This window comes from Pinus tabuliformis, chromosome Q (assembly GCF_031772625.1).
Source record: "Pinus tabuliformis cultivar Carrire ecotype Pingquan chromosome Q, CPIR1, whole genome shotgun sequence".
Classification (NCBI taxonomy): Eukaryota; Viridiplantae; Streptophyta; class Pinopsida; order Pinales; family Pinaceae; genus Pinus; species Pinus tabuliformis.
Genome location: NC_142296.1, coordinates 578775211 through 578789365, shown reverse-complemented (window position 1 = coordinate 578789365; position 14155 = coordinate 578775211). Strand labels below are relative to the sequence as shown.

At 32.8% G+C, this 14155-nt stretch overlaps 1 protein-coding gene across 1 annotated transcript; it reads right to left on the bottom strand.

The window, feature by feature from the left end:
* Positions 1-11428: 11428 nt before the first annotated feature.
* LOC149220767 (uncharacterized) lies at positions 11429-12310 on the bottom strand. Its single transcript, XM_089387198.1, has one exon. It carries the CDS (start codon positions 12308-12310, stop codon positions 11429-11431), a length of 882 nt encoding a protein of 293 aa, XP_089243324.1.
* Positions 12311-14155: the final 1845 nt, after the last annotated feature.

Sequence of the window (14155 nt, the reverse complement as noted above, 5' to 3'; positions counted from 1 at the left end):
CAATGATTGTCAACAAGGGATAACATAAATGCACAGTCAATATATGTAGGAAGTGTGTCGTGACTATTATCAAAGAGTAAGTAACTACTACTGACACATAGTACACAATGGTAGCACTATGAAGTACACTTTTCCTATCTTGGAAGATGTGCTCTTATGAAAGAATCAATAATTAAGTGTGTTAAGGAAAGTGGCTTAGACACATAAAATTCCTAAAGTAATACTTAAACACTTAAACAACATGACTTGGAATTACATTAATGGTTTGAAACAAAGGATGACATTCTTATAAATAAGTTCCAAAATTTGAATATAGGAAAAATTTCGAGGGTGTTGTAGCAGTGCAAAAGCATGGCAACAAACTAGAAGAACCCCAACTTATCTTTTTAGGTCTAACAATAATCATGGGGTATAGCCTTTTGGAAGTATTTTCTAATCCTATTGATCATTTTAGCTTTCCTATATAGCTTGGTTACAAATGTAATCTCTTCTGTTCCACTTGTGATATTAACACATTTCACAAGTCTAGTCAAACTCCAGTGGTTTCTATTTGCGAGTAGGAGTATGCAAGTTCCATGATTTTAAGATGTTCATAGTTTTATTACTATCTTTTATGTTTCTCTGCTTGTGATAGGCTTCTTCATTACCCTGACATAGTCACTTCAAGGAATCACAAGCATTGCTCCGCTCCAAGTGAGCCTGTTTAGTACCCTAGTAGTATTACTTTCTTGACCCCTTTGCATAGGAAGCATGTCTCTTATTTCACTATTTTATTATCTTATTACTTTATACTCATTGGAATTTCATAGGCATTTATTTCACAAAAGGAAGAAGAGAGATCCTGACTTATTTAACGAGTAAGAGAGGTTGTTCCTCATCTTTGCAGAGACTCTTATATGTATATATATATATATATATATATATATATATATATATATAGATCGGAAATTGATGTGATTGATTATGTTTTTTCCTCCATTCCCCTCTTTACTCGATGAATCTGACATGTTAGAAACCAAATAATGTAAATGGTTGATTGAAGGACTGAAGATATTATGATAGATACAAGAAATGTAGATACACTTGAGATTTCATCTGGGATGAGACATATTTTTCAAATGTGTATCATTGACCTTGAAAGATATCTAGGCCCAATTAAAGAAGTAGAAAAAAGGTAAGCCAAGCATTTCTAGTTGTCACAGCTACCCTTTCAACTTTTTCCACATTACAAAGAGCCAAACATGATGACTTTTACACATGGTCTTATTAAAACAAATCATGAGAAAAGGCATGAAATAAAACATGACATGACATAAAAGAAAAAACATACGAAAGTGATGTAATACCTAGTATAGGGTGTGTAGAGAACACAACTCAAATGCAAAAGGGATATGTGGGAAAAGTGTTATAATGAAATGCAAAAATAAATAGGATGAAAATAATCCAATGAGTATGATTTAGCCTAAATCCTAATATATCTAAACTATAAGGTTAGGATCATGTAGAGGGTCAAGAAGTAATGATTCGAGGACTAGGCACTAGAAGTGCATCATGCATAGTGGTAAGGAAGGAAGAAGTAAGATTATGCACATTTCATAGGTCTTGGAGGTAGAGATGGTAGGATTTCTCACTAAGAATGCACAATGCATAATAAATGCAAGGATAGTCAAAGAATTAAGCAGTGGGCAAGTCCAGGAGACAAGGATGGAAAACTTGGGAATTATAACTACACAGTGTGTAGAAGCTAAGGGACATGCTCTTAGAATTATGTAGTTGACTTCCACAAGGTTCCACAAATGACCCGACTATCCATTGAGAAATCGCAGTCTATAATCCTAGTGAAGGTTGGTCATGAATGTTGCATTGGTTAATTTTAACCAACATGATCAAGTGACTATGTTTTGAATTTTCTCAATGCACAATTGAACAAGTTTCTCCTCTAATAATGCATAATACATAGTTCTGGGAGGTAATAACTTCATCATTGTTTCTTAAGAATGCATTGTCAATAATAGAATTGGGGTTGAGAATTGATTATTGATTGCACAAGTTGTGAGGACAAATAGAACTCCAAAATTGACTAAGTGTGGTTTCATTGAAACAAGAGAGTAAGAGTAAGAGCCTAGAACAAGTCTAAATCATTATCAAAAACACTTATACAATCAAAAAATTTACCAAAATATGTATAGTACCAAAAGTCAACATTTCTATAGTGAAACAATAATAAAGTGACACTCGTCTCCATGTGTGACACATAAGATATATCCTTGTGACATAGGTGTTGACTGTAACAAAAAGGTGCACTATGCCATGGGGTATGTCCAATGCACGTTGTAATGATAAATACCATCAAATAATGTGAGAGTATGATGTACCTTTCTCTAGGAGGTGTGAAATTATTCTCTTAGTATATGATAAAATAAACGAAAGCAATCCATGTAAGAAAAAAGTGACAATTGCGAAGACAAAAGAAAGCACAAGCAACACATGAAAGAATGAAAGAAAGAAAAAACAACAGTTGCAAAAGATAGAGTAATAAAAAACGACACATCTAAGAGAAAGAGAAAGAAAAAGTGACACTTGAAAAATCAAAAGCGACAATTGAGAAACTCACCCAGGAGATCAATATTTAAAACCAAGAGTAAGAAAATGCTCCTTGTGCTCGAAAAGTGAATAGAACTCAAAAGAGAAAGATGAATATGAAATGACCTATGTACTAGAATTTTTATATAAGGACAAAATACATGCAATTAGGATTAGGATTAGTGAGTGAACATAGTGCATGTTAGGAAATAAGTGAGATGACTGCCACTAAGAGGTGTGACAATGTTGATTTAAGGAAGTACACTCTTCTCAGATTGGATGCTTCTGTGATTTATGATTTAAGCTAAGATCTTCTAGGGAAATCACATATAAACATTAGGGTCGATATGTTTTGATCCCATAGCAAGGTTCATCACCACGACATGGTTGGAGAGCAAGATCAATAGATCACTAATAAATATTAGAGATGCAATGGTAAATATTTAACGGTTACAAAGAAATTAATATAAAAACTAAAAAGAGACGTTAAAGGGTCAAAATTAATAATTAAATAAGAAATCAATTTAAATGGTTATTTATAAATTTAATCTCTATTTATTTAATTTAATTTTTCTTTTTCTAAAAAATTATTCAAGGAATTTTACAATATATAATAAAGTAAGATTTAATATTTTTCACTCTAAATATTAACTTTATATTAATATTACATAATTGTAATATGAAAACTCTATATAATTATTAAGAAAGAGAAATATCTATATAGATATATATATATTGATAGTATTAATAAAATTCATAAATTCAACCATAAAAACAAAATTCACAATAAAGACAAAAAATCAAAACATCAAAAGAAAAGGAGATAAAAAAAAAATACAAAGACAAACATGGACAAAGGAAAGAACCAAAGAAGGGGAGAAAAAACAGGGTTTAGGAAAAAAGGGAAGGGACCCATGAACTACTAATCTTCCATCCGTCAACCCTATTAAGAGTACTAATCCTCTTCTCAATTTCGATGGCTTCCCTTAATTTACGGTGATGTAAATGATAAAACCTAGTGAGGACCTTAGAATATTCCAAACAAATATGGTGTTTCGACAATTCCACATGTTTTGCAAGAGCAGAGGAGCAAGTCCTACAATGTCTATGGTCTGAAGCACGTTCTTGAATTATCTGATAAATGGAACGACTAGTCTCTCTAATGTAGGGAGTTCCACAAGAACATGGAATCAAATAAAAACCCTTCATGTTTTTGGGATCCACTTAGTCTTTGATATATCTTAAAGAGCCACAAATGGTTTTTAAAGGTCTAAATGTAGATACTACATTTTGCTTCAAAATCCTAGAAATATCGTTAGTAGTCCCTTGGATAAAGGGAAGCTGGACACTAGAGGCCACCTCACCAAGCTCCTTTTTAATCTTTGGTCGTTGGAAAGTTTTTAGAAAGACCCAGATACCTTGGGACTTATTATAACCATTCCTCTTAAAAAATCTCATGTGATGGCTTTTCTCTTCAACAAGATAGTATTTATCATAAACCCTTAAAGCCCTAGTAACTAGAGTGTTAAGAACACCTACTTTTTTGGCCAGAAAGTGATGTGATTTTGCACGAAGATATTGTTTAGTGTGGGTTTTCTTATGAAAGACCAAATGGGAGAAATAACCATCATCTCTCTTGGAGATAAGAAAATCGAGAAAGGGTAAGCTTCGATTAACCTTAGATTCCATGGAATGTGTAATCACTATCAACAGAGGATGCCCTTACAGTGTCACTGGGAACTGTGCAATCTCTCTAAGTTAGGAACTATAAAATCACTATTAGTAGGAACTCTGTAACGAATATGAGCAAGGATCATGTAGTGGCTATGAGGAAGGATTGCATAATAATCATGGGCATGTATTGTACAATCACTATGGGTATGGATTTCATAGTCAATTTGAGAAAGTATTGCATAGTCACTGTGAGCAAGGATTATGCAGTGACTATCTCTATGAATAGTGTAATGACTGTCAGCAAGGGATTTAAGAAGTTCATAGTCACTATCATCAAGAAGTGTGCAATGACTATTAGAAAGGAGTAATAAATCACTATAGAGATATAGTGTGCAACACTATGGCTATGACGTGCAATTTTCCTATCTTGGAATGTGTGCCTTTATGAAAGCATCAATAGTTAATCATGTGAAGGAAATTCACTTCGACACTTAGAATTTATAAAGGAAGACTTGAACATTTAAACATCATGAGTAGGCATGACATTAATGGCTTGAAACAAAGGACAACATGATTATAATAAGGCTCCAAAATTTGAATGTAGGAAAAATGTGGATGGTGTTGCGGTAGTGACAACAAGACTCCATCAAGGACCATCTTATTCCATACATCTCAAAGCATGATACTTCAAAGAAGATGTATTATTCCCTAATAAGTTATATATTGTCAACATGTTGTCCAACTCATGGGATTGAGAAATGAGCTTCGCCATATAAGAATGACAAAGAACTATATAGTGGCTTCATACATTGTTAGGGTTTCTCAACTAAGGTATCAACTACAAGTTATTGATGAAATTGTCTCTAATAAAGAATGTGTGACTTTAGTACTTAATGGAATACTAGGTTGATGGGATTAATTTTAAGCGAGTATCCATAGTTGAAATGAAGTTCCATGTTTGGAGGAACTATGGACAACTTGTTCTCATGAAGAATCAAGACTACTATCTAGAGAAAGAAAGCCAAAATATGAATAATATTCTCAATTCTAAGCAACTCATTCCATTAAAGTTGGAGAAAGAAAGAGGTTTGTAATTCAGAAGAACAAAAAGGGTTTTGATAGAATACCCAATCCTCAAAGGAAGAATTTTTTTTCTCAAATTCAGCATTTTCATTACAAGCAATTTGTTCAATTTAAATCCCAATGTCCTTAAAGGTTAAATGATATGAAGAAGAAAGGAAATAAACGTACTACCATGATAGAATTTGATGAGAAATCCAAGATATCCGAATTCGGAGGAGATAAAGATCACTTCTACTATTTTGCAGTTGCAACATCTCTTGCATATGACAACAAAATATGGTTGAATGACAATGGAGCTTCAAGACATACACAGAAATATGACAAGGGAGAGTGATTATCTTATAATTTTGATGGAAAGAATATTGACACAAGCGGTAGATCTTGGATACAATAACAACTATGTAGTGAAAGGAATTGGGACAACATCCATTCAGTTGGAAACATGTGAAAACATTCACTTGAGAAACATACTCTATTTTCTTTGTTTGGAAAATAATTTTGTTTAATTATCATGTTTAGAATATAGAAGAGATAGAGTGGCTTTCATTGATGAGAAAGTTCTTTTGTAAGACAAGGTCTATAATATAAGCACTACTAGGGTTGTTGGGAATCATGAAGGAAGGTTGTATAGACACCGAGAGAAATGTTCCAAAGCTTTAGTACAAAATGATATTAAATTTAGTGATCTATGGCATAGGATATATTCACATCTTAATTATATATCCTTGCTACATTTGAAGCAAATTGTTTCAAGTGTACCATATTTGCAGATAGATCATGAAGGTATAAGGGATGTGCTATTGGAAAGAATATGAAGAAACCCTTTCCAAGTAGTGAACATAGGTCCAATGAAATTTAGGATCTATTCCAATATAATTTATGTTGTCCCATGTGGATGAAACCTCTTGGAGCCACTCTATAGTACGTATCCTTTATAATGGCTTATCCACAAGAGGTGGATCTATCAAATGAAGAAAAAAGATGAAGTTGTAGAATGTTTTGAAAATTAAAAGCAGAAGTGGAGATTTAGACAAGGAAGAGAATCAAGATCCTAATATTGGATAATGGAGGAGAATACACCTCCAAGGAATTCATTTCCTTCTGCAAGGATGTTGGGATTAAAGGGAGATGATAGTTCCTTGTAATCCTTAATGGAAGGAGTAGCTGAAATAAAGAACATATCTATTGAATATTCCATGAGGGAGGTGATACATTATCAAGATGTACCAATGTTCTTATGGGGAGAAGTTTTTAAGACATCCATCTACATCCTGGATACAAGTCCTTATAGGATTTTAGAAGATAAGACTCCTGAAGAAGCATTCACAGGTTAGAAATGATAGGTTTATCATATGAGAACATTTAATTGTCTAGTTCTCATAGATGTAGCCAAGGATAAGAGAAATGCTTTAGAGCATTTTAGTAAATAAGGGAATATTTTTTGGGTTCATTGAATCGTCAAAAACCTATAGGATCTATGTTCCATGGAAACGATAGGTTTATCATATGAGAACATTTATTTGTCTAGTGCTCATAGATGTACCCAAGGATAAGAGAAATAAGTTAGAGCCTTTTAGTAATAAGGGAATATTTTTTGGGTTCATTGAATCATCAAAAACCTATAGGATCTATGTTCCATGGAAATGATAGGTGGAATTTAGAAAATACATTAATTTTGAAGAAAATGCAACTTATTATAAATCTAGAGAAAAGAACACAAAAGATGAAGATGAAGAGAAGAAGCATGTGGCTCCTAAAGAAGAGGTTAGAAGTCCTCCCTCTTCCTCCAGTCATCCTAAAGATCATGAATATATTCCAAAAGTAACTTGTGAACCCTTGTATCTTATGGTTGTTCTAGAAAATATAAAAATACCAACATGGATAAAATATACTTTGCAATATGGAGAAGGACACGCGGCTCTACAAGGCACCTTGAAGGAATCTATGAGACCTAAGAGGTATGTTATGAAAATTTAATGATTAAGCTAGTTGACTCCAAACCTTCCAACTACGAGGAAGAAGCAACTTCACAAGTGTGGAAGGGTGCAATTATGGAGGATATCAATCTATTATGAATAATGATGTTTGGTAAATTGTTCCAAGATCTAAAGGAAATTCTATGGTAACCTCAAAGTGGATTTACAAGATCAAGCATGTAGTAGATGGGAGCATTGCCAAATATAAGGAAAATTCATGGCCTGAGGATTATCCCATAAAGAGGGAGAAGACTACGATGAATTATTTGCACGAGTTTCTAGGTACACCATGATTAGATATCCTATCTATGTTGCTTCATTTACGAGATGGAAGCTACATCATTTGGATGTAAAGTCCACTTTCCTGAATTGTGTGATTAAGGAAGAGATGTACCTAGAGAAAACCTAAGGTTATAAGGTTCCTGATAAATAATATCATGTGTGCAGATTAAAGCCGACCTTATATTGACTCAAATAATCTCTGAGAGCTTGGTATTCTAGAATTGATGGATATCTTATTAGACTTGGTTTCTCTAAAACTATTGATGATCCAAATATTTACATCAAGCCTGTGAAAGGTGAGTTAGTGATATTGCTACTATATGTTGATAATTTGTTTCTAACAAGTGTATATGATCTTATTACATAGTGTAAAATGGATTTTGCCTCTAAATTTGACATGAGGGATCTTGGCTTGATGCATTACTATTTGGGACTAGAATTCTGGAAGAACCTTGTTGAAATCTTTTTTGGACAAGGAAAATATGTCATTAAAATTCTTCAAAAGTTTTTGATGATGGAGTGCAAATTTATGGAAACTCCTATGGTAGCGAACCTGAGATAAGTGAGAGATTCTAAATCTAATGTGGTGAATATGTCCATGTACTTGAATTTGGCTATATTATTGATGTATTTGGTAAATATCATGCCAAATATTTTTTTTTCGGTAAGCACCTTGAGCTAGTTATAGATGGAATTGAGACACGAGCATTGGATTATAGCAAAGAATAGATTGATATATTTGCATGGTACTATTAACTATTGTTTGAGATATGCTTTTAATGGTGAGATACAGTTGCAGGGATATATGGACTCTAATTGGGTATGGAGTGTGGATGACAGGAGAAATATAGTTGGTTTATGTTTGATTTGGGTCTATGATACCCTGGATGAGTAAGAAGATAATCTCTGTCACACTCAATACTATAGAAGCATAATATATTGCAACTTTTTTGGCATGTTGTGAGGGAGTGTGGATTCGAAATCTACTCTTTGGATTGTTCGACTAGATGATAGAACCAACAATGTTTTTCTGTGATAATTAAAACTATGTGAAGCTAAGAGACAATTAAGCATTTCATGATAAGACAAAACATATTGAGATCAAGTGCCACTATATTTCTTATATGGTATAGAAGGGAGTGGTGAGGCTCAAGTATATCTCCATTGATGAGTAGACGACTAACATTATAACAAAGCCTTTCTCTTAGGTGAAGTTTGTATACTTCAGAGACAAGCTTGGAATAGTTAAGAACTCCTCTATCAATGAGAGGGAGCATTTATGTGATGTCAATAGGGGCATGGCGCATTGTTGGAAACAAAAAGAGTTTGGACCAAACTATTAATTGGTGGAAGATAGGGGTATGGCTCTGACTATTGGTGACTATAGGAGCATGACTCATACTATTAGTGAGATAGCATGAGGGTTGGACATTCTTGGAATGAATCACACAAGAAGGATGAAAGAAATACAATGTGATGTTGATTCCTATGAGTCTGATCTGCCACCCTACTAGATAGAATTAATTCCATCAACTCTACTTCATGTACTACTTTAAACAGAATGACCAGAAAGACAAGAAGAGTACTTATCAACAACAACAATGAAGGTTTTTCTCGAGGAGTTAAATGAACATATTTTCATCCTTTGATTGTAGTGCTACTATGGATAAATTACCTCATCAAGAGCCATCAAATTGCTTGGAAGATTTAGATCCAATATTTTCATTAAATCTAGATCCCATAATTCGAAGCATAAAGTGGGATGAGGGAAGGTGAGGATATCATTTCAACATATTTCCTACACAAAAAAGAAATAGGGATATTCAAGATAACAAATTTGATCTCTCTAATGCCCAAATAACGCTTGACATTGTTTAATCTGTTGCACCATAGAAAGGCTAGAGTAGCATAACGTAGCAATGAATCATTCAACAATCACTTTCTTCCTAAAAGGGGAAGGGATTCTTTTCAATTTAGAAAAAAAGAGTTTAGATGTGAAGTAATAATGAAAGAGCCCTAGTGAAACTTTTTCATTGTCACATAAAAGCAAGATTGGTAGATATCTATGTTTGGTGTAGGTCCATTTTTTTAGGCCCCCAGTTGAACGTTGCATCCTCATCCCCAAGCAAGTGACAAAAACTAATGCTGACTTTGGACTTGGTCCACCTTCCATGGCCCACATTTCTTCTTCATCCTCTCCTATAAAATTCTCCATGGATGGATGGAAAAAAAATATGAAATAATCTCCCAGGCACTCTTAACAAGATAATTTTAGGGAACTCAGATGGGTTATTGACACATAACTAAATTTCATCCTAATGATGATATTCTTCTAAGAGGCACAAAGCTATCCATTTGAAAGTATTCACGAGTGGACCACCTAGTTTTGTGTCTGTATAGGGTCTTCGATAGTGATGAGATTTTACCCACATAAGGATCTTGTCTAGGAATCCCCAATATCCCACATGTAGGCATTAATCTGTATTCGTTCGGAGGCATGAAATAATTGTGGTGAACAAGTTCATTTTTTGTGACTTGATATTGCTTCGAAATGAATTTCTTCCAACCCAATTCTCCAAGTATGTGTAATATTTCCATCTATCTTGAGCAACTTTGCACAAAGTGCATTAATGCCCCGATTCTAGGAACAAATTACTTTAACACTAGCTCGCTTCGAGAACCAAGAGATAGTATAATTATTAAGGGGTTCAAATCTATACCAATTTATACCAAAACATAGAAATGGGTGGAAAGGGCATGCAAAATGAATAATAGGGTGGATTCAGGTCCACCTAGCTTCAACAAATTTTTGACAATAATTTGTAGTTGATCAACACTACAGATGTGTAACTCTAGGATAAACCAATGAGTTATGCAATGAGAGGGAATCGTACAAAACAAATGAACGCTCATGTTGTTGATGCCTCTTCAGCATCATAACCTAAGAGAGGCATTTGAATTTGGGACATGGGTTTCCCCATTGCAGATGGAAACTTCGAATTAGTTGCCATGAGGTGAAGTGCCCACTAGATCATGGTGACTTCTTGAGTAAGTAACATTGGTGAGAAAACTTACCCTGGTTTATGGCACATATTGGTGATGATGTTGATGTATGTGAATGGTATTGACATAGACAAAGATGTCATCTAGGAGGTTTATTTTTATTAGAAAGATCATGTATACAAAAAACATGTGCATAGTCATTATGAATACCTCGCTAGGTAAGAGGGAATGTTGAAAAATGTAGCTATAGTCAATGTTCATAATCCTTGATGTACTTATAATACTATCTATTATGAAACAAAAATTAACACTAAATTAAAAGAAATAAAATTAAAATAAAGGAAATCAACAAAACCTCCAAAAACTAAAATCCTTGAAAATAGTTCATACTCAAGTAAATAACATATTTACTATCAGTTACTACCCATCATACTTACCACGAATTAATGTCCCTTAACAGTTTAACAAATACGAGTAAAAATGTAAATATCTAAACTTAGTAGAATTTGTAACTTGATTTTGCTATTTTAAGTATAAAATATACTTTCATTTTACATACACACTTATCACTTATACTTCTATCACACACATCTAGATGAGTTATTAATTGAAATTTTCAAATAAAATTCGCTAAAACGCCAACCAACCTCAACCAACAAGCCATCCATACCATATTCAAGATAGTGCATGATTCTTATCATTGATCAACTGAACCATCCATACCATATTTAAAATACCCATGATACCCAAAAAAAAAAAAAAAATGAAAAACAGTTGTCATTGTAATTTCTAACCCTATGGGGCCTTACCACTCCAGATATGTTATGTCAAACCGGTGATTGTTCAATCAAGATGGTTGGGAGACGCATCAACATCGGGCCGGTTGAAACAATCTTGAGATAGTAATAAACGAAATCTGCCAATATGAAGCTCTGAACAATCTCAGAGACAATGAACAGTAATGAACCAAAATCAAAATAAGTTTTGATGTAGCCGTCCATAATGCCCTTCAGGATTACCCTGAACAAGTATGTAAATTTAAATAACCTCTCCGCGCCGAGAGCAAACACATAGAAGGCAGTAAAAGCTTCGACGACCCTTTCGCTTTGCAATACACGGAGTTGAGGCAGAACCCGAACGGACTCCAGATAGGGAACAAACGCCACGATGACCTTATTCAGAGGACTTAATGGCGAAACATAATTAGACAAGGGATGCGTTACCAGGGCAAGCAGCGCGCAGGGAACGAGCAAGTAATATATGGGTAAGTTGTCAACATTCTCCATGTATGTAGATCTGAGCTTGAAACGGATGATATAGATAACCCATATGGTCGTTATCAGTCCAAATAAATCCAGCGTTCCCCTTGCGATGGTATACACGTTGATGGTATACACGTTTCCAGACCAGTGCAGGTAGACACTAATCGCGAGGCAAATCGCGGTGAGTTCCTGAGATTTGAGTGACAAACCTGCGCAGGTTTTCTTCCTTGTTAGCTTGTAAACCAGCGCTGAAATTCCACACACGCGAATAAAATTTGCAGTGAAATGCAGGACCGTGGCCCAGTAATCCCCAAAGGTTAGAGAAATCAGTGTCGCCAGGAAACATATTATAGCCAGGGCTTGGCATGCCTGTTTCTTCACAGATTGGCTCTTAAACCATGCCTTCAGAGCAACCCACGGATTTTCTGATCCCTTTTTAGAACCCATGTCTGTCTTCTTCAGCTCCTGAATGTCAAATTTCCTGTGTCAATCAAATCTGAAGCCTTGTTTTTGCATGCCAGGTCTTTTATAAATGAAATATTTAGCCTATAGGTAGTAATTACAGGCGTGCAGTGACCAAGACATGGCCCCGGCGTTGTGTGCTTGACGAACAATCACAGCCCTTCATTAGTGGCCGGAATATCCACCTTCGTGTTGACGAGCGATTGAGATCTGAGAAAACATAAATCTTATCGCAGAAAGCTTTTAATTAAAACCGTCCTTTCCGCCTCATCTGGAAGGTTTTATATCATTTTTTATTAATTTTGAATATCGTTCTATTTATATTTATATTTTGTGCCTATCAATCTTTTCAAAATTAATTGTCAAGGATAGTGTATTTCTTTAAACTTTATGCAATTAAACATACATTACATTTATGGAGTGTGGATTTTTATGTAACCTAAAGGTGTAAATAAAGTCTTGGAGCAGTATAATTAGTGATGGTGTCTAAATGAAGTGTTATGGATGAGGAAGATTAAGTTTGAAATTACCAAAAATAAATAAAATAATAAATTATAATAATATTGTTGTGTTATTATTAATTTATTAATGGTTATTTTAAATTTTTTAATTTATTATTAAAATATTAATTTATTATTTTTAAATTTATATAAAATATAAAAAATTATTTTAACAATAATAAATCATAATATAAGTTAAAAATTGTTATTAATATCTTTTTAATTAATAAAATATAAATTTGTATATTATATAAATAATTATTTTTAATGAATAATTTTTATTTTAAAAAATTTCTTTATTTTTCTTTGAAAATTACTAAAGGTTCTTTGTTTAAATTTATTGTGAATGCTTAATTGATATGCAATTTTTTCAAATCATTATTCGGGGGTTCATTGAGGGAGTAATACCATACCACGTGGGTTCATATTAGGGGATATATATTGAGAAAAAAATGACATAATATATTGGGGGATATATAGGGTATAAAGGGTTTTTATATTTGCAGGTACAAGAAATGGAACTTAAAGTTAATGAAAAAATATAAAAAGGTATAACAAATGTTAATTAAAAAATGGATACCTACAATATCTAGTGGAAGTAGGGGATTTTTAAATTGAAAAGGTGTATTGGGTTCATATTGTTAGGGGGTTAAATAATGTGAATTTTAGAGGTATTTTCCAATATGTAGTCAAATTAAAGGTGTTGTTTAATATGTCACGAACGCACCTGGGAAGTCAGAAGTTCATTAAGTGAAACCCTGTGTCATTATCCTAGACAAAACTTTATTATCTTACAAATAAAACTTATTTCGAAAAAAAATACGAATATTTTCAAGTTGTAGTATTGTTTTGCCCACTAATTTAGATTTACAAAAAAAACATTACTATCTCATAGATAAAACCATTTTTTAAGGATATTTTATAATTAATGATTTTAAGCTCGTAATATTGTTTTATTTATAAGTACAGATGTTATTATTATGTTATTGTAATGTAATAATTGAACAACTCCTTTTAAGTAATTCGGATATGTTTTCGAATTGTATTTTAATAATTTAATATTGGTTTATTGTTATAAATTTTATATTATTATATATTATTTTAATTTATATATAAATTTAATAATAATATAATGTCTATCAAATAAATATAGAAAATATTAATTAATAATTTAATATTTTTTTATTGTTTTAAATTTTATATTATTGTTTATTATTTTAATTTATATATAAATTTAATAATAATATATTCTCTAATAAGTAAATTTAGAAAATTATATATATATATATAAGATTTTGAAATAAATCAAAATGATGTATAACTATGAATA

Coding starts and splice junctions, on each gene's coding strand:
- LOC149220767 (XM_089387198.1), bottom strand. CDS start 12,310: ATGGGTTCTAAAAAGGGATCAGAAAATCCGTGGGTTGCTCTGAAGGCA.